This window comes from Vulpes lagopus, chromosome 10 (genome assembly GCF_018345385.1).
Source record: "Vulpes lagopus strain Blue_001 chromosome 10, ASM1834538v1, whole genome shotgun sequence".
Classification (NCBI taxonomy): Eukaryota; Metazoa; Chordata; class Mammalia; order Carnivora; family Canidae; genus Vulpes; species Vulpes lagopus.
The window spans coordinates 86,952,731-86,978,319 of NC_054833.1; the positions used below are offsets into that span (position 1 = coordinate 86,952,731).

Genomic DNA, 25,589 nt, shown 5'->3' on the forward strand with positions numbered 1-25,589 from the left:
TGATAAGACAAGCACTGGGTATAATACTGTATGTTGGCAAATTGAATTTAAATAAAAAAAAAAAATCCTTCTTTTAATTCAATGCCATTGGCGTTTGCCAGGGCTCTAAGAGTACGGGCTGGAAGATTTTTTTTTTTTTTAATTTTATTTATTTATTCATGAGAAACACAGAGAGAGAGAGAGGCAGAGGGAGAAGCAGGCTCCATGCAGGGAGCCCAATGTGGGACTCAATCCCAGGACTCTAGGATCATGCTCCGGGCCGAAGGCAGGTGCTAAACCACTGAACCACCCAGGCATCCCTGGAAGACTTTTTTTTTCAGTAGGCTCCATACCCAGCATGGAGCCCAACATGGGGCCTGAACTCATGACCCTGAGATTAAGACCTGAAGTGGGATCAAGGATCAGACACTTAACCCATTGAGCCATCCAGGTGCCCTGGAAGATTCTTAAAACCTCATCCTAACCTTGGCCAAATGGAAGACTGTTTCCAGAGATGCAAAGGTGGCAGTTTTCAAGGAGGTATGTTTCAGAAAGGAGTCCCTCCAAAGAAAACACTGCTGGCCTCCTATGGTCTTCCTTGCTCAAGTGAGGAGGGACTGGCTCTCTGTGTCCTGCTATCTGCAGAGCTTCCTGCTGCAGTCAGGCACAGCCCACCCCCTCCCCCCGCAGTGCCGACTTCCCAGTGTTCTTGTTCTGCTCTCTACTGTGCTTCATTGCCCCCAGCTTTCACAGGTGACTGGAGATGGTCCTCTGGGGTCTGGAGTTAACCCATCAGCGGTCCTACACTCAGCCCTGGAATTCCAGCCAGTTATGACTGCCTCATTTACTAGTCTGGGTGACTTTCAAGGCTACTCTTTAATGTTAATTTGGCGCAGTTCAATTTGCTCAGCAGAACTGACTGTTAAACAGCCACCAATCAGTGGACCAGAGCATTGACATGGCACCTGCCTTCCGCATTGGGCAGGGAAAGGGAAGAGCCTACAGGTTTCTGCTGAGAGGGCAAAAATAAGCTGAATTTTTCGTGGTTGGATTTCTGTAAGTTGGCACCTCAAGGGAAATCTCACTGCTCTATCTTACCTCTGAACTGTCCAGCAGATGGGGGATTCCATCTCAGGTATGAGACATATTTTTCTCTTGGGGAGCGTCACCTAGTGCAAGTTTGACATCTGGTACCCTGTTATACAATGATGTGGCCAACCTAGGTCTTTTTGAGGCTTTTAGAGTGTAAATGTTCAGAAATTAAGGCTTCACAGTGGACAACATGATCCTGCCAGCTGGCATTCTTACCTCTCCCCATCCCTTTGCAGAAGTGACTCGTCTAAGCGCGAAGTTAATGGAACCTCCTCCATTCCCATTCTGGGTTGAGAGGCTTCCAGAGAGGATGGCTGTGTCTGTAGCTGTTAGGGGTGCCTAGGAAATGATATTTGCTGTTAAGGAATGAATCAACGCATGAGGAAGTACAAGGATAGCGGCCTAATGAAGATGTTCAAAGTGTCCAGTCAAAAGTGCAGGTGACCATGGCTCCAGTGTACAGGGATGCATGAGGACCTCAACTAGTTCACTCTTCTCCCACTTTGCCCTCTATACTGCATGTGGCCACCAAGGTAATATTTTGCAAAAGCTTTACTGTGCAAATTTAAAAAAACGGGAAAGACAGGGCTGAATGCTGGTTCTTAGTGCACTGATACCATCAGATTGCACAGTGACTTCATTACATGCCTTCCTGCCCACTGTAGATGTCTGGGACTCTCTAGTCCTTGTTCACCACCAGCTCTGGGAAGGGACTAAATCCGTGGCTCTACTAACCAACACTGGAAGCTCCACCAGAGGGGCAAGTTTCCCAGAGGTAGGACTCCATACTCTGGGTTGATGTACTTGAGAATACACAGAATTGAGGAGGCAGAGACCTACTGTCAGCTTAAGCAGACGGGCCCGCCAGTGCTATATCCAAACCATGGGCAGAAAGGTGACATTTCAGTGACCCCAGGTTCAGCTGAATATTGTGTTTTCTGCACATGACAGAGTGCACCTTAAAACTAAGACTGGTTCTTGGACTCACTCATGGGCGGAGTCTGCTTTCTCAACCCAAATCTTCCTGACCTTGGCCTCTACTTCTCTCAGACCACTTGTACTTCTGCTGGGGGAGCCCTGCGACCATGGAAGCTAAGCACCCCCTGGCACTCATGCTGCTAACACATCAGCAACGCAGTAACAAACAAGGTTGTGCCTGGAACGTTTTTTCCCCCTAAGTGGCTAATTGCATCCTTTCATAAATAAAGATGAGAAAAACCACAGCTGCTCGGTGTGCTGCGCCTCGTTAACCTGAGCCTCACTGCACTCAGGGGGAGTCTGGGCCTTACCTCAATGGACTGAGATATATGCATTTTGTTAATTTCAATCTGTGGAAAGCCACTTCCGGACACATCTTCGTACTCCTCCTCATAGCGATCAAAAAGGTCAGTGGCATCGATGCCAACACTGATGGTCCCCTGGGGCAGAAAAACCAGGAGTCAGCAGCAGGGGTGGTATTTGTGGAATGAAAGACAATCTACACTTTGGCAGCCGGTGGTTCACTGGGTGTGGGTAGAACTCCACCACGAGGTCCACGGAGCATGAAGGTCACGATTCACACCAAACAGCAGCAGAGTACCACCGACTGCTAGGGTCAGAAAACTGGTCCTATCAGGAGGCTGATGACAAGGTAAGTGTCAGGAAGCGAAAAACACCCACACAATTTGATTTTTAAAGCCCAAACAAGACCCACTTTATGGCTCTAAATAGGTCACCTCCAGATTTTTTTCTTTTTTTTTTTTCTTTAAAGATTTTTCATTTATTTATTCATAGACACACACACACACACAGAGAGAGGCAGAGACACAGGCAAGGGAGAAGCAGGATCCACGCAGGGAGGCTGACGTGGGACTCGATCGCGGGACTACAGGATCACACCCCAGGCTGCAGGCAGCACTAAACTGCTGCGCCACCAGGGCTGCCCCGGTGACCTCCAGATTTAAGCCAGGAATGCAGAAACCACCTAGCCATGCACCACATGAATTAAACATTCTAATGTTGGATTTTATTTTTTTTTAAAATTTTTTTTAAAATTTTTTTTTTAATTTTTTATTTATTTATGATAGTCACAGAGAGAGAGAGAGAGGCAGAGACACAGGCAGAGGGAGAAGCAGGCTCCATGCACCGGGAGCCTGATGTGGGATTCGATCCCGGGTCTCCAGGATCGCACCCTGGGCCAAAGGCAGGCGCCAAACCGCTGCGCCACCCAGGGATCCCCTAATGTTGGATTTTAAACACTCTTATACCACAAAACTACCTTAAAACTTTTTAAAATATAAAAATAACTTCAAGGATAAAGAAGTACAAACAAAATCAATTATGAATGAATGGGAGATTGAAAAATCGTCTCACCTTCTAAAATTGAGAATTAAGCTATGAGAAACGGAACACCATATTCTCTCAAGAAATGCGAAGCTAAAATTTGCTGACATATAAAATGCTCCATGCTCAGAAAAATCAATGTTTATTATTATTGTTATCATGGTAAGATTTTTCAAATGGGCGTATATTTTAATCCTACATATAAAAATCTGACCAAACACACCTTTCTATACTCAATTCCCTGTGCCCATTTAAAAAAACTTTACTGAGGTTGAATTTACATATAATAACACAAACTGCACCCACATAAAGTGCACAATTCGGTGAGTTCTGACAGACATGTAGACTCGTGAAACCACCTCCACAATCACGACACAGAACATTTCTATCGCCCCAAAAATAGTGTGGGGGCATGTGTTTTTTTCCCCTGAGAAGGGGACACGCTAACAAAGACGTGAGTGGAAAACCAGGGGGAGGCCGCCGGGGCTGGTGCAGAGGGAGCACAAGGCAGATGAGCAGACTGTGGGCTGTTGTGCGAGGGTGGTCCATGGCAGGGGAGGAGGGGGTGATGGGCAGGGGTTTATCTGAGATGACCAGTTGAAGCCTGTTGTTGTGGTTGGTTTAGCAATTATTCCAGATTTTCATTTTTAAACCAAGTATTACCATCGTCATCAAGAGCTGTCTTAAACTAAGAAGCCAGGGACCCCTGGGCGGCTCAGGAGTTGTGCATCTGCCTTTGGCTTAGGGCTGATCCTGGAGTCCGGGAATTGAGTCCCATTGAGCACCCTGAGGGGAGCCTACTTCTCCCTCTGTCTAGGTCCCTGCCTCTCTGTCTTTCATGAATGAATAAATAAAATCTTAAACAAAACTAAACAAAACTAAGAAACCAGGGATCCCTGGGTGGCGCAGCGGTTTGGTGCCTGCCTTTGGCCCAGGGCGCGATCCTGGAGACCCGGGATTGAATCCCACCCACATCGGGCTTCCGGTGCATGGAGCCTGCTTCTCCCTCTGCCTGTGTCTCTGCCTCTCTCTCTCTCTCTCTCTCTCTCTCTGTGACTATCATAAATAAATAAAAATTAAAAAAATTAAAAACAAACAAACAAAAAAAACCTAAGAAGCCAGACTGGTTTGGCGCTGGGCCTTCACTTGGTACTTCCAGCATCTGATGCGGTCTCATCCAGCGGTGTGTGGGGTGCCACCACCGCTCTCCTCTCTTTCCAGGTGAAATGAGAGCAGCCCTCCACCCTCAGCCCATCCCAGGTGCTTGCTGGTGTGGTGGCCGGGCAGTCATCTCTGTCTCAGCTGATGTGAGAAGTATGAGGTGCTCTTGCCCATTTGGTGCCATCAGGCAGGTGGCCGGTGCCTCGGCCCAGGACATGTATGAAGTTGTGGTCAGCCATGTGCACAGGAAACTGCAGTGTATGTGAACATGTGTGGGAAACAGAGGTGGGCCAGTCCTGTAGGAGAAGGTAGCAGAGAGCAGTCCCAATACTCTTGTCATAGTGTTCCTCTTCTACTGAATGGTATAATCAGGAGGTGGCATACTTTCTGCGAAGGGCCGCAGTAACTATTTTAGGTGGTGTGGGTTCTGCCACAGTTCGATTCTTTTTTTTTTTTTTTTTTTTTTTTCAGTTCGATTCTTTTGGTGTATGGGAAAGCAGCCCAAATACCCAGCAAGGGCCTGACCTTGGCTATGTTCCAGTTTCAGTAAAACTGTTCACTCACTTCGAAATCTGAATTTCATACAATTTTCATGTCTCAAAATATTACTTTTATTAAAAAAAAATTTTTTTAATTATTATTTATGATAGTCATCAGAGAGAGAGAGAGAGAGAGAGAGAGAGGCAGAGACACAGGCAGAGGGAGAAGCAGGCTCCATGCACCGGGAGCCCAACGTGGGATTCGATCCAGGGTCTCCAGGATCGTGCCCTGGGCCAAAGGCAGGCGCTAAACTGCTGCGCCACCCAGGGATCCCTTACTTTTCTTTTAAAGAAAGAAAAAAAAAAAAGCTCCAGTGTAAAGCCCACTGTGGGGATTAAACTCATGACCCTGAGATCAAGACCTGAGCCAAGATAGAGTCGAACGCTTAACCCACTGAGCCACCCAGGTGCTCCCTTTTGATATTTTCGACCATTAAAAAATGTGAAAACCATTCTTAGTTTGTAAGTCATATAAAATCTGGCAGTAGGCCAAATTTGCAACTCCTGATGTAAATCTGTAGGGCTTTTGTGTTTTAGTTGTTTTTTTTTTTTTTGGGGGGGGTAATACTTTCTTTTTTGATAAATTCTTCAGGCAGCAATAAAATTAAACATAGTGTATGTTTAACAATAAAAATAAGCAATTTCTATTTTCTCAGAAAGCTGATGAATTTGTACTTGTATGAAATTCAATTCACTAGTCATTCACCCATAGTGCTAATTCAGACCATATAAAAATAAAAAGTCATACATCTGCTAAACAAACTCCAGTGTCATTCTTTAAAGACCATGCCTAAAAGTGAGGCACAGCAGCAGGGATTTACAGATAACTAAAAAACGACGTTATATAACTCAAATGGTAGTTCCTCTGTTAATTTCACTCATTTTTCCATTCTAAGGTTTGTACTACACATATGAAAGATAAAGCAACAGCAGTTCTATTAGCAAAAGAACCTCACAGCTGCTAAAGATGCCAGTTTGTCAGTGTTAACCAGATGCTTCAAAGAGAAAATCAGTTGTGTTAATCCTAATAATCGTTTGATTTGAATTACAGATGTGCAATATAGTGATGAATAAAAAATATATATTTAGTAATTCAGATGACCAAATATATATTTCTTATTCATATTTGGTCTTCATCCACAGGGCTCCTGGCTCATAGCTCCTAAAACTTTGAACTTTCTGGTGATAAGGGTGATAAATAGATCTTCTGTCACATTAATGAAGGTGACTTTTGGTCTCTACCCAAGGGCCGGGGGCTGGTTGCCAGGAGGACCAACCAAGTGACTAGGGGGCCGTAACCTTCAGTTCTACCCCTAGCCTCCAGGTAAGGGAGAGGAGCCAGAGGTTCAATCAGCTAATGGCCAATGACTCAGTCATGTGACTATGCAAGGAAACTTTCATAAAAATCCCAAAGGACTGGGTTCTGAGAGCTTCGGGGTTGGTGGGTACAGTGGAAGTGCAGGGAGAGGAGGGTGTCTAGACAGAGCATGGAAGTCCCATACCCTTTCCCCAGACTTCGCTTTATGTATTTCCACCTGCCTGTTGATTAGTAAAGTGCTTTCCTGAGTTCCACAAGCCCCTCTGGTGAATTAAAAGAACCTAAGGAGGAGGATGTTGGAATCTGTAGCCCTTGGTCAGGAGCCTTGGGCTTGTGACTGACCTCTGAAGTAGGGGGTGGCGGCAGTGTTACAGGATTGAACCCTTAACCTGTGGGATCTGATGCTGTCTCCGGGTATAGTGTCAGAACAGAATTGATTTTTAATATTTTTAAGTAGGTTCACACCTAGTATGGAGCCCAACATGGGGCTCGAAATCTCGACTCTGAGATCAAGGCCTGAGCTGAAATCAAGAACTGGATGCTCAAATGACTGAGCCACCCAGGCATCCCTAGAACTGAGCTGAATTATTGCCTGCTACATGTGCCCCCATCCTCCATGCTGGGATTGGGTGGAAACCCTAAGAGAAAATGTTACTGTAAACTCTAGTCAAAAAATTCCACTATGAACATAACATTTTGTTTTTCTGGTGATACTCAGATATCCATTTTGGTAAATTACAATGTTTGGTAAAAGTGTCTTGTCAAAGCCAAGAAGCCTACGGAGCAGATATAGCCTAAGGATTAGTTACACTGCACACAGATGCATAATTGTGTCAAAACAAACTGTGGTATTCTATGCAAGGAAAACAAAGCTAAAGCTGTCAAAATGTAAAAATATTTTTGAGTGTTTAGAGAAACAATAATCTTTTGTGGGGCTGATTGATTAAAAAAAAAAACAAAACAGAACTCACAACCCTGAGATTACGACCTCAGCTGAGCTCAAGGGTCAGATGCTTTCCCGACTGAGTCCCCCAGGCACCGCAAAGCTGATTCTGAATATCTGCAGTATGAAGAGAATCTGCAGTATGTCCGTTTATTACAAATTGAATATTAGGAATTGCTGAGCCTTTAAAGAACTCCTCTTTAAAATGGCATAATAAGCCTGTAGTTTTTAAAATATTTCAGAAATTATAATCACTGAAAATAAAGCAGGTAACTCTGAAATTGAGCTCTCAAGGAAGGACAACTGAACAAACGAGATAATAGCTCAGTTTATTTCATTTTGAAATCTCATAATAGTATTTTGAAGTATCTCAATTTTGGTAAGACTCTTTTGGTGGAACTGTCATCTTTAGTTAAATTTATTTATTTAAAAAAAGATTTTATTTATTTATTCATGAGAGAGAGAGAGAGAGAGAGAGAGAGAGAGAGAGAGAGGGGCAGGCCCCATGCAGGGATCCCGGGTCTCCAGGATCAGGCCCTGGGCTGAAGGTGGCGCTAAACCGCTGAGCCACCTGGGCTGCCCTTCAGTTAAATTTATATTCTATCTTCGAATGGAATTAAATTGAAAAGGCCTGACTGCAGTTTTATGACTGGCATGTAAATCTGATGAAGCAAAGACCATAAATGAAGACAATTAAAAAAAAAGTACCAAAAATATTCTGAGTGGAGGCAAAAAGACAATACCTCTATGAAAATACTTGGGCTAAAGTATATGTCCCACAAAAAAGAGATTTAGAATTGAGAGTTTTCTCAATTAAGATATTACAGTAGGCAGAAAAGAATCAAACACGTTAAAAACTTCAAATATGCTAAATACAAATGTATTGAGACGGTAGGCTATGTTACTGAAAAGAAAATCCACCACACTGAAGGTACATTCTTTGGGAAAATAGTGGTGCTGCAATGCAGGAATGAAGATCCAGAGAGGGCCTCCTGGTGAGCCCTGCCTGCTGGCCTCTGACCTTTGCACAGAGCCCTTTCCTTGTTTCTGCTCAGGATGGTGCCTTACTCTCGTCCAACGGAGTGCAGTGGGTATGAGGACACAGCCTTCAGAGTTAGGTCACAGGAAGCCATAGGAAGCCTTGCAGCTTCCTTCTAGGCCTCTGGAGGTGCTTTCTGGGGAAGCAAGCTACCAGAACAATCCACCTCCCCTGAGACTGCTATGTTCTGAGGAAGGTCAAGCCAGCTAAGGCAAGGAGAGCCACATGGAAGGCGCAAGGAATGCAGATGCCATCTTCAACATGACCCAGATGCCACTGGACTACACGGCATGAGGAGACCCCCCAGTGAGGAGCATCCACTTGAGTCCGGTAGACCCACGGGACCATAAGAAAATCAAATTGTGTAAGCCACTAAATTTTGGTGTGGTTGGTTATACATAACCAGAACACAGAATATCAGAGACACTTACAAATTGATTAAAAGTATTTGAATGTATGCCAAAAATAATTCTGACTGATTAAGTAGGCTTGATATTGGGCTTGAACTCACAACCCTGAGATCAAGAGCTGCATGCTCTACTGACAACCAGCTACTGATTCTACTACCTTTAATGTTCATATAATCAATATGATTTCTAAAACTTGCTTTAATATACACAGGTATATTTTTTAAAGGAAATATTTTTGAAGTAGTTTTTGAATAAATCATATTATAGATTCTCTAATATAATAAAACCAATGTTGGTCAATAAACATTTCAAAAGACTAAATGCACTTTTAAATATTTTAAGCACCTCTTTTCACTCTCAAAAATGTCCTTGCTTGGACAATGCACAATGGTAACTGCATCTGCAGCCACTGAGAGCATACTGGCTGACAGTGAATGAGGCCAGCCATCTAGCTCTTCAAGCAGGATGACCTGGTCTCACCTGACTTTTGTAGGCTCACTCTGGCTGCCATGTTGGGGGAAGGATGGAGGCTATTCTGTAATCTGTGAGGTGTCGATGCAGGAACACAGAGACCCTCTGTTAGTATATGTGAGTTTCATGACTGGCTGGCTGCCTCATTCAATGTGTTAGTCCTGATAGTTTTCAGCTGGTTCTCTAAGGACAGGCAATCATATCCTATGCTGAAAATTACAGCCCTTACAATATTTTATCTTTTTTTTTTAAAGATTTATTTATTCATTTATTTATGACAGTCAGAGAGAGAGAGAGAGAGAGAGAGGGGCAGAGACACAGGAGGAAGAAGCAGGCTCCATGCTGGGAGCCAGACGCGGGACTTGATCCCAGGATTCCAGGATCGTACCCTGGGCCAAAGGCAGGCGCTAAACTGCCGAGCCACCCAAGGATCCCCTATCTTTTTTTTTTTTTTTTTTAGATATTTTATCTTTTATTTGTTTAATTGCATTGGCTTAAAACTTTCAAAATAATGCTAAATATGGTTTATTTCCTTTTGCAAAGAAAACTTTAAAAAATGATAGGTATTTGTGTTAGCTCCACAACTGACAATCAACTGACTCACCAGCAGGTGGAACAGCCTTTAAAAGTTAAAAAAAAAAAAAAAAAAAAAAAAAAAAAAAAAAAAAAAAGTTAAAAAATATTGTTTAAGTCATGACTTTTACAATCATTTGGTTGTTTCTTTAAACAAGGCCAAAATAGGGCAGCCTGGGTGGCTTGGCGGTTTAGTGCCACCTTCAGCCCAGGGCGTGATCCTGGAGACCCGGGATCGAGTCCCACTTCGGGCTCCCTGCATGGAGCCTGCTTCTCCCTCTGCCTGTATCTCTGCCTCTCTCTCCCTGTGTCTCTCATGAATAAATAAAGTTTTTAGGAAAAAAAAAAAAAAGGCCAAAATAACCACATACTCCAATGAGCCGGTAACTTTTGAGACTCAACAGTCTTTGGTGCTGATCCAAGTCAATGGAAAAGGACTAACCCAGAAAGGTCAAGGGAGCCGCTGCACAGGATGTTAGGCTCAAGTGCCAGCCGTGGCTGATGAAATGGACTGTCCTAGAGAATGAGTGATCATGTCACTGTGAGTTCACAAGGACACAGCTTTTAATATTTTAAGGAGTGGTTTGGATGCCTGCCTTCTGCTGTTCTTCCATTTCAAGGAAATAACCTTTTGAAAATGGACTGGTTATAGCACCAGAACCGGGCAGCTTTCTTCTCTACATGCTAACCAGGTGTTTGGCTGCAACTTAGAACTCATTTTCAAAATCTTTCAAGACAATATGCTTTTATAGGAGAAGTTACAACTTTGAGGGATGAAAGTCAGATTCTGAATTCCTGAATTCTGACAGGTCAGAAAGATCAAGGAAAAAGAAAAAGATAAAACAAATCTAATGCTGGATAAATTAATGAACCAGAGCTTTCCCAACAACTTCTAATTGAATATATACAGGCTTGTTTTCTTTTATTATTGCTATTAAATCACACTTTTCAGAAAAAAAAGTTTACAAAGGAAAATACTTGCATATTTCACCTTATTTTTCTAGAGCAGAATCATCAAATTTTTTCTGTCAAGGGCCAGACAGTATTTTTTTTTTTAAGATTTTATTTATTTATTTACGAGAGAGAGAGAGAGAGAGAGAGAGAGAGAGGCAGAGGGAGAAGCTGGCTCCATGTAGGGAGCCTGGTGCAGGACTCGATTCCGGTTCTCCAGGATCACGCCCTGGGCCAAAGGTGGCACTAAACCACTGAGCCACAGGGGCTGCGCACCAGACAGTATTTTAAAAGGCTCTGTGGACAACTATGGTTGAACTACTCCAGTCTATGCTGTTACTGGATGCACCACAGAGCCACAGGTAATACTTAAAAGAATGAGCATTGCTGTGTTCCAATAAAACTTTAAGAAGACTGAAATTTGAGTTTAATATTATTATTATTATTTTTTTTTTATAAATTTTTATTTATTTATGATAGTCACAGAGAGAGAGAGAGAGAGGCAGAGACACAGGCAGAGGGAGAAGCAGGCTCCATGCACCGGGAGCCCGACGTGGGATTCGATCCCAGGTCTCCAGGATCGCGCCCTGGGCCAAAGGCAGGCGCCAAACCGCTGCGCCACCCAGGGATCCCAGTTTAATATTATTTTTATGTGTCACAAATTATTGTATGATTTCATAAAAACCATTAAAGACGTAATAAAAACAATTCTCAGCTCATGGGCTGAAGAAAACTAGACAGCAGGCCACAGTTAGCTGACCCTTATTCTAGGGTACTCTGCCATCAATGTATAAAAAGGTGACAATGAGGGATCCCTGGGTGGCGCAACGGTTTGGCGCCTGCCTTTGGCCCAGGGCGCGATCCTGGAGACCCGGGATCGAATCCCACATCAGGCTCCCGGTGCATGGAGCCTGCTTCTTCCTCAGCCTGTGTCTCTGCCTCTCTCTCTCTCTCTCTGTGACTATCATAAATAAATTAAAAAAAAAAAAATTAAAAAAAAAAGAATGTTTAAAAAATAAAAAATAAAAAGGTGACAATGATGACAATTATGAACTCCTTTACATACAATCATAATACTACTGAAAAACTGTCAATGGGACATGTGACAGCTATAGATTCCCAATTGAGATCTTTGTGACTTGTTTAGGAGCTGGAAGATTCAATCTATCATACAGGCCAGTTTCTGCGCCTGGACTCTATGGGGAACACATCGCACAGTTTAAAACTATCTTCTTCTTCTTTTTTAAAAATATTTTATTTATTTATTTATTCATGAGAGACACAGAGAGAGAGAGGCAGAGACAGAGGCAGAGGCAGAGGGAGAAGCAGGCTCCATGCAGGAAGCCCGACATGGGACTTGATCCCGGGTCTCCAGGATCACGCCCTGGGCTGAAGGTGACGCTAAACCGCTGAGCCACCTGGACTGCCCTCAAACTATCTTCAAACAACCAGGTCATGACAATAATAATGTAACACAACCTGTCAAGTGAGTATGATTTACTTAGTGTCTCAGGCTTTGAGCTACTCAGTAAAAATCACCAACTGATAAGATTCAAAGGTTTAAGGAGCTAAATATAAGAGGAAGTAGCTGGAGAGATCACCTTTTAGGCATCTATCCCAACCTATAAACTATAACCCCAATGGATCACCATCTTCCTGGACTTCCCAATGAACCAGTCATAAGTCAACTTTTTTTCTTTAACCAGTGAATAAAAACAAGCACCATAAAAAAGATATTTTTTTTTTTACTCTCTCATCTGCAGATTACTGCAGCAGTTCCAATTCAGCTGCCATCTGAAGTTTGTTCAAATACACATTCCCAGGTAGCAGCCTGACAGACTCCTATTCAGCTGGTCCGAGAATCTGCACTTTTTAAAAGAAGACTTTATTTATTTGACAGTGTGAGCACAAGTTGGGGGAGGGGCAGAAGGAGATGGAGAGGAAGAAGCAGATTCCCCACTGAGCAGGGAGCCTTACACAGGGCTGGATTCCAGGACCCTGAGATTCATGACCTTAACCCACTGAGCCACCCAGGCACCCCCAGAATCTACACTTTTTTTAAAAAAAGATTTATTTATTTATTCATGATAGAGAGAGAGAGAGAGAGAGAGAGAGAGAAAGAGAGAGAGAGAGAGAGGCAGAGAAACAGGAGGAGGGAGAAGCAGGCTCCATGCCAGGAGCCTGATGTGGGACTCGATCCTGGGATTCCAGGATCGTGCCCCGGGCGAAAGGCAGGCGCTAAACCGCTGAGCCACCCAGGGATCCCCAGAATTTACACTTTTAATAAACAAATGTTTCTGTGATATAGTTGAGTTAACCTACTGGTTTTGGGAACCATTATCTAGTTCTTTATTTTTAAACTGAAAATTTTATTGAGATAATTGTAGATTCACAGGCAGTTGTAAGAAATAAGAGAGATCCGATGCATCATTTTTCTTCCAATTGTAACATCTTGAAAAACTAGAGTACAATATCACAACCAGGATATTGACCTTGATACAATCTAACGTTGTTTAGATTTCCTGTTTACTTTTTCATTTGTGGCACATACATTTAATTCTACACAATTTGATCGCCTACTTGCATTCCTGCATCTCGGAATACAGTCAACATACTGAATATTACCACCACCACAGGGATCCTTGTATTGGCTGTTTATAGCCACACCCACCTCCACCACCTCTCTGCCCAAGCCCTTTTGACCTGGGGCCTGCTCTTCATCTCCATGGTCTTTTAAAGACTGATTGATTGATTGCTAGAGATTGAAAGAGGGAGAGGCGAGTGAGGGGAGGGGCAGAAAAAGGAGAGAGAGAATCTCAAACAGACTCCCCACTGACCATGGAACCTACTTGGGCCTCAATCCCACAACCCTGAGTCAAAATCAAGAGTCAGACGCTTAAAAAAAAAAAAAAGAGTCAGACGCTTAACCTTAACGGATTGTGCCACTCAGGTGCCCACCCTTATCTCCCCACAGTCTTTTTGTCTTTTGAAGATCTTATTTATTTATTCATGAGAGACACACAGAGAGAGGCAGAGAAATAGGCAGAGAGAGAAGCAGGCTCCCTGTGGGGAGCCCGATGTGGAACTCGATCCCAGGACCCTGGGATCACGCCTGGAGCCAAAGGCAGATGCTCAACCCCTGAGCCACCCAAGTGCCCCTCCCCACCGGTCTTTTAAATGAAGAAGCTGCATTTTGACAGAGTTGTGGCCACTTTATATTGTTCCTCTATCTCAAGGATTATGGGCAAATAACTTCCGGTGCAATTATCTCCAATAAATAAATATGGATTTTTGGTTAAGCCAATAGGATTGTTCTCTTGAAGCCCTCCTTTCTCCCAAAGTGACACTCAAGGAATAACAGAGGTGACCCGTAGGAGGCGCTAACCGATCCCTAGAAACTGGAAAAGTATGGAGGCACTCACTGATGGAGCAGAGAAAGCTGGCTCAGGAACCAGAGGGACCAGGCACTAAGAGTGCCTCCGGAGTTGCCAGCTCACTAAGGAGACAAGTGACAGAGGCTTTGCTCTTTGAAGAAATGAAGGGAAGGCATGCCAGATCCAGCTGGGGGGGGATGAGGGCAGGCACTGGAAACAAGGGCCAGGTGAGACATGGCATGGTCATCTCCAGACTACTACTATGGGGGCATCAGCAGCAAGACCGAGAGGCTGGGGTTTCCTGTCCACAGAAGCATCATCTGCTAAGGAGAAGAAGCCTTTTGACACTAACCTTTGGGTGTCGGGGGTGGGAGTCTCCATCCAAACAGCCCAGAGTTTAGGCTGTCAGTGACAAGTCCTGTCGAGCACATGGCACATCCCCTGAGCCTCACTCACTCCTTAAGGGCAGCCAGCAAGAGATTACCAGAACTTTGAGGGAAACATCCAACATAGAAGTCTGAAACCAAGTAAAGATCAAAAGGAACCAGGAAGAATCAGAGAATACAAACGTTAAAAAAAAAAAAAAGGGCAAGAAATGCCTAGGTAATATCCTTAGAAAAATAAAAGATATTACATTAATCGTAAAAAAAAAAAAGCATTTATGAATGCTTACTGTGTCGGGGACTCTCTAAGTATTTGAATGTATTATTCCATTTAATCTTTTCATTAACAATATGAGTATTGTTACTGTCTCCATTTTACAGATGAAGATACCAAGAACAAAGAGGCCAAGTGCCACACAGCTGGGAGGTGTGAGACAGAACTCAAGTGCAGGCATCTATCCCCATGGCTCAAGAACCAAAGCCCTACCTTTTACCTCCTCATGAATTACAAAAACAACGACAAACTGAGAAGAACAAAGTTCTTGGATATTAAAAAATACGGCAGGAATTTTCACACGGGTAGGAAGGCTGGAATATAACCTAGAAAAAGAAACTCTCAAACAAGTAGAACTAAACCAAAAATATGCAAAATGGAGAGGAAAAAATTAGCAAGTGAGACAATGAATCCAGTGGGTCCAATATGTGAAATGGAAGGAATGTGGACAATGTGTGAAAATACCCCAGGGCTTTCAAAAAAAAAAAAAAATAAAAAAAAAAAAAGAAAATACCCCAGGGCTGGGGCACCCTGAGCTGGGAGAAGTGGGAGAGGGGGTGTGTTGGGGGGCCACTGAATGCACCTGGCACTAGTGAGCAGCTCACCTGAGGCCTCCCACTTCCAGCTGCACGAGCCCAGACAGGAAGACCCCACAGGTTTCCAAAGGGGGAAAAGAACATCATACACAAGAATCAGAAACTTGGATGGGTCTTCTCAACACCTGTCCCAGAAGCTAAAAGACACTGGAACCAGGTCTTCCAAGTTCAGAGGAAAAATGACTTCCAAACTGGAACTTAATTACCAGTCGAATTAGTAAGCTGAATTATATAAAACCATTATTTTTTGGGTCTAAAACAGATAAAAAGCAGCCATTTCTAACATTAAATATAAAGCTATAACTAAAAACTGAGACACACTTCCTAACATGTGTGCATCTATCTATACACAAACTGTAAAAAGTATGCAGATACATGACTTACACTTAGTTAAGTATAAAATTTTTTTTTTTTTTAATTTTATTTATTTATGATAGGCACACAGTGAGAGAGAGAAGCAGAGACACAGGCAGAGGGAGAAGCAGGCTCCATGCACCGGGAGCCCGACGTGGGATTCGATCCCGGGTCTCCAGGATTGCGCCCCGGGCCAAAGGCAGGCGCCAAACCGCTGCGCCACCCAGGGATCCCACACTTAGTTAAGTATAAAGATACAATCAAGACATTCTGGGGGCAGCCTGGGTGGCTCAGCGGATTAGCACCGCCTTCATCCCAGGGTCTGATCCTGGAGACCAGGGATTGAGTCTCATGTCAGGCTCCCTGCATGGAGCCTGCTTCTCCCTCTGCCTGTGTCTCTGCCTCTCTCTCTCTCTCTGTCTCTTATGAATAAATAAAAACTTAACAACAACAACAACAAAAAAAAAAAAAAAGAAAAAAAACAACAACTTAACAACAACAACAAAAAGACATTCTGAGTTACGCAAGGTCCACATTTGACCTCTGGAAAACAAGTGGCAACATCTCTTACAGCTGAACATTTGCATATCCAATGACCCACCAATTTATATCCAGGTGCTTGTGGACACTCTCGCACACGTGCACTAGGAGACAAGCACAAGAACATTCACAACAGCAATGTTCATAATCGCAAAAACCCGGAAACAATCTCAACACCCACTGGCTGGAGAATGGATAAATTGTGGGATACAGCAACGAAAATGAATGAGTCACGACTTCATGAGACACACAGACTTTTGAAACAGTAGGAGGTGTGGGTAGAAAACAAGTCCCAGAGGACCACCTATAGCGTGGTACCATCTTTATAAAGCTCGAAAACAATAAAAACCAAACAGTGGATTACTTAAGCATACATCCAATTTGTGACAAAATTTTAAAAAGCAACAGAAGGATGACTCCCTTCAGATCGTGCTTCCTTCCAGCAGGGAGATGGGGCAGGAGGGGCCATGGAAGTGGATGCAAGGTGTGGGCAATATCCTTGTCCCAAGGTCAGGCGGTGGGTTCCTCCACATCTGTTATTACTGTTAAGGTTTACGTCTTACATGTAATCCTTTCTAAGTATGTGTGTGTATAAATATGTTATTAATTTTTCCTTTAAAAGACAACAAAGGGAATCCCTGGGTGGCGCAGCGGTTTGGTGCCTGCCTTTGGCCCAGGGCGCGATCCTGGAGACCCGGGATCGAATCCCACGTCGGGCTCCTGGTGCATGGAGCCTGCTTCTCCCTCTGCCTGTGTCTCTGCCTCTCTCTCTCTGTGTGACGATCACAAATAAATAAATAAATAAATAAATAAATAAATAAATAAATAAAATAAAAGACAACAAAGTATGTGTGTATGGGAAGGACAAAGAAATTTGCCTTCCAAGGATTTTCTTTTTTTTTTTTTTAAAAAAGATTTTGTTTATTTATTCATGAGAGACAGAGAGAGAGAGAGAGAGAGAGAGAGAGAGAGAGGCAGAGAGAGAAGCAGGCTCCATGCAGGGAGCCCGACGTGGGACTTGATCCTGGGACTCCTGGATCACGCCCTGGGCCGAAGGTGACGCTAAACCACTAAGCCACCCAGGGATACCCCTCAGGGATTTTCTTTAATGAAGGTACTGGAAGATGGGTTTTCTCCACAGAAAGGGATATATCAAAAAAGGAGGGAGGTGTGGGAACCCATCCAAGGGAGGGAGGTGCTGTTCAGTGTGTCTCAGGGTCTGGCAGTGCTTCCTGGGGCTGCTCCTTGGAAAGGAAGAAGGTGTTCACTGAAGGAAGAGAAAGGCATTCCAAGGAAGCCAGTGAGGGACATCCTTGGGCCCCAGCTGTACAGCAGGCCAGAAAGCACGGGGCTTCAAGGGGTGCCACCAGAATCAGTGAGAATGACAGCATACCTAAGGAGTCCGATGGCACTGAGGGGGACATGTTCAGTCCTGACAGTCTGGAAACAAATTAGTGACAGATTTATAGAAAGTTCATCAAAGAAACCAAAGGAGACAATTATAACACTGTGGAGGGAAAAGTGTTTTAAGAGAGGTCAGGGGCAGCCCGGGTGGCTCAGCAGTTTAGTGCCACCTTCAGCCCAGGGCCTGATCCTGGAGTCCTGGAATCGAGTCCCACATCGGGCTCCCTGCATGAAGCCTGTTTCTCTCTCTGCCTGTGTCTCTACCTCTCTCTCTCTCTCCATCTCTCTCTCTGTGTCTCTCATGAATAAATAAAAAATCTTAAAAAAAAAAAAAAAAAAAGAGTTCAGGTGAGGGCCCTTGGGTAGCTCGGTTGGTTAAGCAGTGGGCTCTGATTTTGGCTCAGGTCATAATCTCAGGGTTGTGAGATTGAGCCCCGTGTCAGGCTCCCTTTTTAGCAAGGAATTTGCCTCTCTCTCACCCTCTGTCCACTCCCCTCACCCCTCAGCCCCACACGCCCTCTCTAAAATAAATAAATAAACTTATTAAAAAAAAAAAAAAGTCAGGCAGTCATGGTACATCACCTGGCTTGGCCAAGCATTTATTCAGTGAACATTCACTTAACTCAAAAGGGGGTTATAACCACACTGGGTGAAATGGCAAACGTGTGTGTGCTGGGGAACTGCATCCTTATCTTTCCTGGCGGGAGGTCAACACATAATTGCTAAGATTGAAAAAAACAGAGAACATTATAAACACACAACTCAGGGACATAGAAATGTCCCAAGCAAGAGCTCAGAGTGCTGGAAGTGGCGCCTCTGGGGTGGGGGGCTGGAGTCAGGCCTAGAGAGACGGGTGGGAGGAGGCAACTGCTTGTGTCTGTCTAGTCACCTACTTTTTTTTTTTTTTTTTAAAGATTTATTTATTCATGAGAGACAGAGAGAGAGAGGCAGAGACACCTTCAGAGGGAGAAGTAGGCTCCCCACATGCAGCCCTATGCGGAACTCGATCCTAGATCCCAGGATCATACCCTGAGCCAAAGTCAGAGGCTCAACCACTGAGCCACCCAGGCGTCCCTAGTCACCTACTAAACTGCTTATGAATATGACTTTGACCACAAAAACTGAAAAAATTTCCCCACACTTCAGACTTCAAAACAAGTTTCCTTAAAAACGATTAAAATCTTGGGGCACCTGGGTGGCTCAGTCAGTTAACCATCTGCTTTCAGCTCAGGTCAGGATCTTGGGGTCCTGGGATGGAGTCCCATGTGGGGCTCTCTGCTCAGAGGGGAGTCTGCTTCTCCCTCTGCCCCTACCCTCACTTGTGCAAGCTTGTGCTCTCTCTTTTTCTCTCTCAAATAAAAAAACCTTAAAAACGAGTAAAATCTCGGAAAGGCCTTATATGCATATTTTAAAAATTAGTAGACTTCTCGTGCCCATGAATGTCAGAAGTTTTCAGGAAGAACCAACAGAACCAAATGACACCATTGCTCACAGGCAGGGCTTAGAGCGGGAGAGTTGGGGGCAGCCCTCCCTCCCCCAGAGGTCATCAAAGGAACTCCACCCAGCCAGGATGGGAGCACCACCTGCCGGCCTGGAATCCACTCCCACACTGACTCTGCGAACAGCCGGGAAAACTTATTTTTATCTTAATTATATAACTCTCCCCCCCTCCCCCCGAAGATGTAGGTCCTTGCTGCTCTGTGTTCAGGATGAGATGGTGGATAAAAGTGCGATTCCTTTGGTCCCCAGCAGCCTGCTTTGTTCAGTGTTCCTTACACCAAGCCAAAATCGTCTTCGTGCTGTTGGTTCTGTTCTCTCAAACTGTCATGAATTAATAACAGTTGCTAGGGGATCCCTCAGTGGCTCAGTGGTTTAGCGCCTGCCTTAGGCCCAGGACGTGATCCTGGAGTCCTGGGATCGAGTCCCACATCGGGCTCCCTGCATGGAGCCCGCTTCTCCCTCTGCCTGTGTCTCTGCTTCTCTCTCTCTGTGTCTCTCATAAATAAATAAATTAAAAAATCATAAAAAAAAAAAGAGCAGTTGCTGCTTCTCCACAGAGGAGAAGATGTGTTTCTTTGACCTCAGCTGCTACTAATTCCCCCACCACTGCTCCAGACACACTGGTGTCTTTGCTATTCCTCGAACACACCAGACCCATTACCCTTTTCCACTAGCTGCTCCCTCCATCTAGAAGGCTCTTCCCGATATCCACATGGATAACTCTTCTCTCCTTCTTGTCTTTGTTCCAATTATCACTTTCTCAACAAGGCCTGAGCACCCTATTTAAAATTGTGGTCCTCCCCCCTTACCTTGATCTATCTTCTGGCTATAGCATTATCACCTCACCTTCTAACATATTATATAATTTACGTATTGTTTTTTTTTTTTTTTAAAGTTTATTTATTCATAGAGACACAGAGAGAGAGAGAGGCAGAGACACAGGCAGAGGGAGAAGCAGGCTCCACGCAGGGAGCCTGATGTGGGACTTGATCCAGGGTCTCCAGGATCACGCCCCAGGCTGCAGGCGGCGCCAAACCGCTGCGCCACCAGGGCTGCCCATGTATTGTGTTTATTGCATCTCTCTCTCAATTAGAATCCAAGAGGGCAGGGTCTTGTCTGTTATTCTCTGCTGCACATTTACATCTGAAACAGGGCCTGGCTCCTTACAGGCACCCAATATAAACTGCCTTGTGAATACATGAATCATCTTTACCTTACCCATCCCCAACCTACAAATATTCTAAACTGTTGTTAACATTAAGCCCAGTCAGTTAAAGACCAGTCAGTTAAAGACCACCATTTTCCCGTCTCCCCTTCTAGAACGTTTCACCTTCACATTCTAGGTCACTGGGATCTTTTAGAATTGTGGTTTTGTCCTCTGTCTTTGGGTCACCTGAAAATATGATAGACATATCTTCATTGACATCATTCATAGAAATTCTGAGCATGCCAAGTGACAGCCTTTCTCCCACGATGAGAAGCTTCTCACCAGGCTAGAGATGATGCATTAATCAACCCTCTTTGAGTAGAATCAGTTGTTCATTCAGCCAGGAATGTTCCGTTCTGAATTATTTTCATGTTTATATTTTATCTGGCCATAAGGATAATGTGAGAAATTTCTGTCAAACGCATTCTTAATTACTAATTGAAAATTCCACCAAAAGAGGCAATTGCGTTAAGAGGCAATGTGCAGTTTGCCTGTTTTAGAGTTGATGAGCCTAGGGTTGGCTCTTGAGACTGTCTTTGCAGATTCATTCTGAGATCAAAGTTGGAACCTTTGTTGTCTGACATCACAGAGGATTAAACACAAATTTACCAGAGTTTCCCACTGCCCACCTCCCCCCTACATAAATAGCAGTGTCTATTCTGACATCTTGTTTCTGAGCAGCTATGCTGTCAGGACGGCAGGAACGGCCTCCTGTAGCCATCACTTGTCCTCTTCTGCAGACTCTGCTGTAAACAACAGCCTCCTTGGACTTGGCCCGTCCATGACACTTCCCAATTTCTTCCCTTTCAATAGCTGCCTGTTTCTGCATCCGCTGAATCGCCCCCTCCTGCCATTGAGCACAACAAACATATGGGTTCAAACAGCTTTTCTTCTGCAAGATGTTCCTGTCAGTGGAGCCGAGGCAGTTTATGACATCAGAGCCATTTCCAGAGAACAGACTGAAGTCGTAGCCATGGGCTCATTCGAATGCCTGCAATCATTAGCCACGGCAGCCGATACACAGCTTTTTAAAAAACCCTTTAAAAATAATTGAGTAATGTAATCTTGCATCTTTATGAAAACATTTTGGGATTTAAAAATATTTTTACTGTTATATGGATCCTTGATACGTTATTTAGATTTTTTTCCTGATAAAGCTGAATCATATTTTTAAGCTATTACAGGAACCAAACTGATAAGCTGGCCTTTCTAAAATCAGAAAGAAGGCCTTGCCAGGGAGTTTATGTTGACCTCTGTATGGAGAAAGGAAATGGAAGGTCCAGGAAAGAATGCAGCGTACCCCCTGAACTGTAATATAACAGGGTCTGAAAGCAGACAGTGCACACCCTCAGGGGCAGACCCTGACACCTCCCAAGCAGTCTTTGACTTAAGGCTCTGCTTCACATGGGATGTGAACAAGTTCATTAGAAGGCAGTAATAAAGTCCCACAGTGCTGTCCGAGATCTGACATCCTTAGACTCATAGAGTGGCTGCCATCAGAGGGATAGAAGGCTTATGGGTATTAACAAAGAAAGGAATAAAAATAATCAATATGAATGAACATGGCACAGCAACCCTATTGTATGACCTTAAGTCTTTAAAAAGGCAAGAAATGTAGATGGACTAAGCCAATGAAACAGACATCTTGAAGACAGTGGTAGGGTGGCCAGGGCAGTCCAGTTAGAGTCCAGTCACACGTGGTGCTCCAGATGCCGATGAGTCTCATTGGTCTGTCCCAGCCATAAATTCCCTCCCAGACCTGCTCCATATGAGGGCCCGGGAGATCCTGAGACGCCAGCAACCTGAGCTTGGGGTTTTCCAGCAGGAAACACAGAGGACTTTTCTCTCACACGACAAAGACAGAACAGAGGCAATTAAACTAAGGACTTTGGGGTCTTCCGACCCCCCATAGTGGGTTTGGTTGCAAACCTTCCATTTCACACAAGGGGAAACTGAACTAAGACAGGAAAAGTGGCCTGACTCAGAGCCCATAATGGGAGGGTGGAATCTGAATCCCTGTACAGGGCTCCTGACTCCAAGCGGAAAGCACCACCATGCTGTCTCTGGCACCTGTGCGTGTGAGCGTGTCTGCACACGCATTCCACTGGTGGCTTGCACTCTAGAGTTGGAGATTGCGCTCATTTATTTCTAAGCCCCACAGTGTTTCCCAAAGCTTATTTCACATAAACCAAGATTCATAGGTAGCTGGCCACACTGAAACACCACTGGGCCAAGGCCACAGGAGAAGGCTGAATGGTGTTGTCAGATGGCCATTTTGAAATCCCAATGGCCAGACCCCATTCAAGCCCACTCACCACAGGCCCAGAACTGCCTGACCAAGCCAAGTATTTCCCATGCAGTGCTGGAGGAAACATGGACACGACACTGAGTTCTTAACCTCACTAGGACCTATGCACAGTATCACTGTGCATTTACTCAACAAACTTGGTCTGTTAAATTAACTTGGTCTGAATAAATTAACACCTATTTCCTACTTTTTAAAAAAATATTTTATTTGAGAGTGTGCGTGCACATATACTCGAGCAGGGGGAGGGGCTGAGGAGGGAGAGGGACAAGCAGACTCTGTGCTGAGAACATGGAGCCTGACACAGAGCCCAATCCCATGACTCTGAGATGACCACCTGAGCTGAAACCAAGAGTTGGATATTCAACTGGCCGAGCTACTCAGGCACCCCTAGATGGCTTAATTTTACAGACAAGAAAACTAAACACATCACTGTGTCAGAGTCAGTATTTCCAATCTATGATTTTTCCCATTTGACCTCTTTGCCTGTTCTTGGTATATACATCCTACTGGAAAATCCCTGCCCAATAAGCTTACTAGTAACAATAGAGAGAAATGCCCATCCAAATTTCAAATGGCAGTACCAATAATGGTACCTAGCCTGCCTATACCTTGGGATAGGTCAGTGCTGAGACCGATTGTCATCAGAAGTATCCTTCTCCTGTGGTTTTCTTAAAAGGAGAAGATTGCCCCTGTCTTTCTTTGGATGAGAACATTCCAAACCCTTACCACTCATCATGAAAAACAAACTCCCCTGAAACAGAATAAAAGACCTAGCTCAAAACCTCTCCTCAAAATGCTGCACAGCCAACATCTGGTTATCACTTACTATTTCTGGTTAGAAAATGCCTTATTTATTTGGAAGCAGTTTATGCAAGTAGCAAAGTATTAGGAATTTTACAATAACTTGCATGCTTGTGTGAAATGGTCACAGCTGTGCTCCCTCATTCCACAGAAACATGGCCTGGAGACACATTTTCACAGAATCCCAATAAGCAATCACTGCGCACACCCAGATGGCCAATTTTATTGCAGGACACAGAGGCTCAGGCTACTGTGACGTTCTCTTTCCCCTTCATTGCTCTGAATGCAGCAAAACTCCAGCCAGAACAGCAAAGATACCAAAGCAACAGCTTGCTCCTGCCAGGCTTCCACCCCATCTTCTCAACCCTCACTCCATCTGCCAACACCGACCTTTCAAACCAGACCTCCCCACAGTGCGTGGCCCTGACCACTGGCCCCTTGAAGGGAACCCACGAACATGGTTCAGGATGCCTCAGAAACTTTAGCACTCCTAACTATGCCCCAAGTTGATTTGGCTGGTGTTTCAGTTCTCTACCTGCCTAGGACCAAAAGCCGCTCTGCATCACTGACGCCATCATCTGTGGCAGGGAGGCTGAGTAGAAAGGAGAGGTGTTGGCATTTGTAGATATACTTTGAAATGCAGGCCTCAAATAGATGGGAGCATTCTGAATTTACGGTCCTCTAACTGCTGTAGGAGTCTTTAAAAAAAATCCACTTTCGGGAATATATGTGATCAGAAGTTCATATTATCACACTTCCCAGTTGTATGCTAGCATCTGTTCTTTTTCTTTAGGAGATTTTCAGGCTGCCTGCCAGGCCATCCTGGCCACACTGATGGAAGTCCGGCTGCTGGGTCCCCTTACCAAGCAAAGTTGAACAGGAATACTGGGCCACATTTGGTTAGCCATTCATACATCTGGTATCTTAAATCAACTGAGCTATCCTATCTGCCATAGGGCTGGGCATGCACTCAGAACAATGTGCTTCCCTAACAAATCAAAGGACGAAATACCATATGCGGGACTGAAAAGTCACTCTCAGACTCAGGGTCACAGGACTCAAGCTCCCCTGGGGACCTGACTGAGTCAAAGGGGGGTCATCTTATTGCTGCCTAAAGAACCTGGGGACTGGTGTTTATGGCACTGCTATCCTGGGAGGATAAAAGCCTGGGCCCCCGCCTAAGGCAGTCTGGAAATATCTCAAGCCTAAGTGGTGTAGTCTGGTGGCTGCCCTCTCCCTGATAGCATCCCCTGACTGGAACCTATCAAGGGCTTGGGCAGCTCGACTGCAGGGAAGGGTCTCAAGATTTGGGCTGTGCTGCTGTCTGGGCCAGAAATCTGGAACTGGTTTTGTCTTCTGTGCACATGGTTGAAGGCACATTTCTTCAAGACCTGAGCAGCAGCTTTGCTGAAAGTCACTGGAAGCTGCTTTCCAGAAAGATGCCATTCAGATAAACAAAATTTTGTTCTACCAATTTGGTATATAATTACTTAAAAAAAAAAAAAAATCTCACCAGCAACAAGGATCCTGGGCCCACCAATGCCCTAAACCGTCCCCACAGCATGCCTGGCTCACCTTGGGGTTGGTGCGCTGCTGCAGCCTCCTCTCCTCCCTCTCTCTCTGCAGCCGCTCAAACTCTTCCCTGATTTCAGCTGGTGTTCTCCTCCTTTCCACCACCTGCGGACACAGTCAGGAGGAGGAGACAGTTAAGGACCCAGAAAGCAAAGAAAACACACAAAGAGCGGACATCATTAACTGAGGTGTGTCCACCTGGCCTGGGCTGGCCAGTCCTTTCCCTGGGACTTTATGAATGGCAGTGACACCCCAATGAGTTTTTCCTGTGGACACAGTCTCTGATGAGGTGAGGCTCACACTTACACCCACTCAGCTCTTCCCTGATCATCCCCAGGGCCATGCTTTTCCTCAGCTCTCCAGCGAGAGAAGCATCCTTGATTTCAGTAACTGATCTCTGAGGCTGCAGGACCTTACAAAGAACACATCACCTTATTTTTTAATTTTAATTTTTTTTTAGAGACAGAGTGAGAGGTCA

The 25,589-nt window shown here is 44.6% G+C and overlaps 1 protein-coding gene across 1 annotated transcript in view; it reads right to left on the minus strand.

Moving 5' to 3' along the window:
* Nucleotides 1-25,589, minus strand: part of DNAJC11 (DnaJ heat shock protein family (Hsp40) member C11) — a 75,235-nt gene that overhangs the window by 15,843 nt on the left and 33,803 nt on the right. The window contains exons 4-6 of the mRNA XM_041771156.1: nucleotides 25,115-25,216; nucleotides 2,361-2,489; nucleotides 1,288-1,410 (exon numbers count right to left, since the gene is read on the minus strand). Of these exons, the coding sequence (XP_041627090.1) occupies nucleotides 1,288-1,410; nucleotides 2,361-2,489; nucleotides 25,115-25,216 (354 nt within the window). The remainder of the gene's footprint in view (nucleotides 1-1,287; nucleotides 1,411-2,360; nucleotides 2,490-25,114; nucleotides 25,217-25,589) is intronic.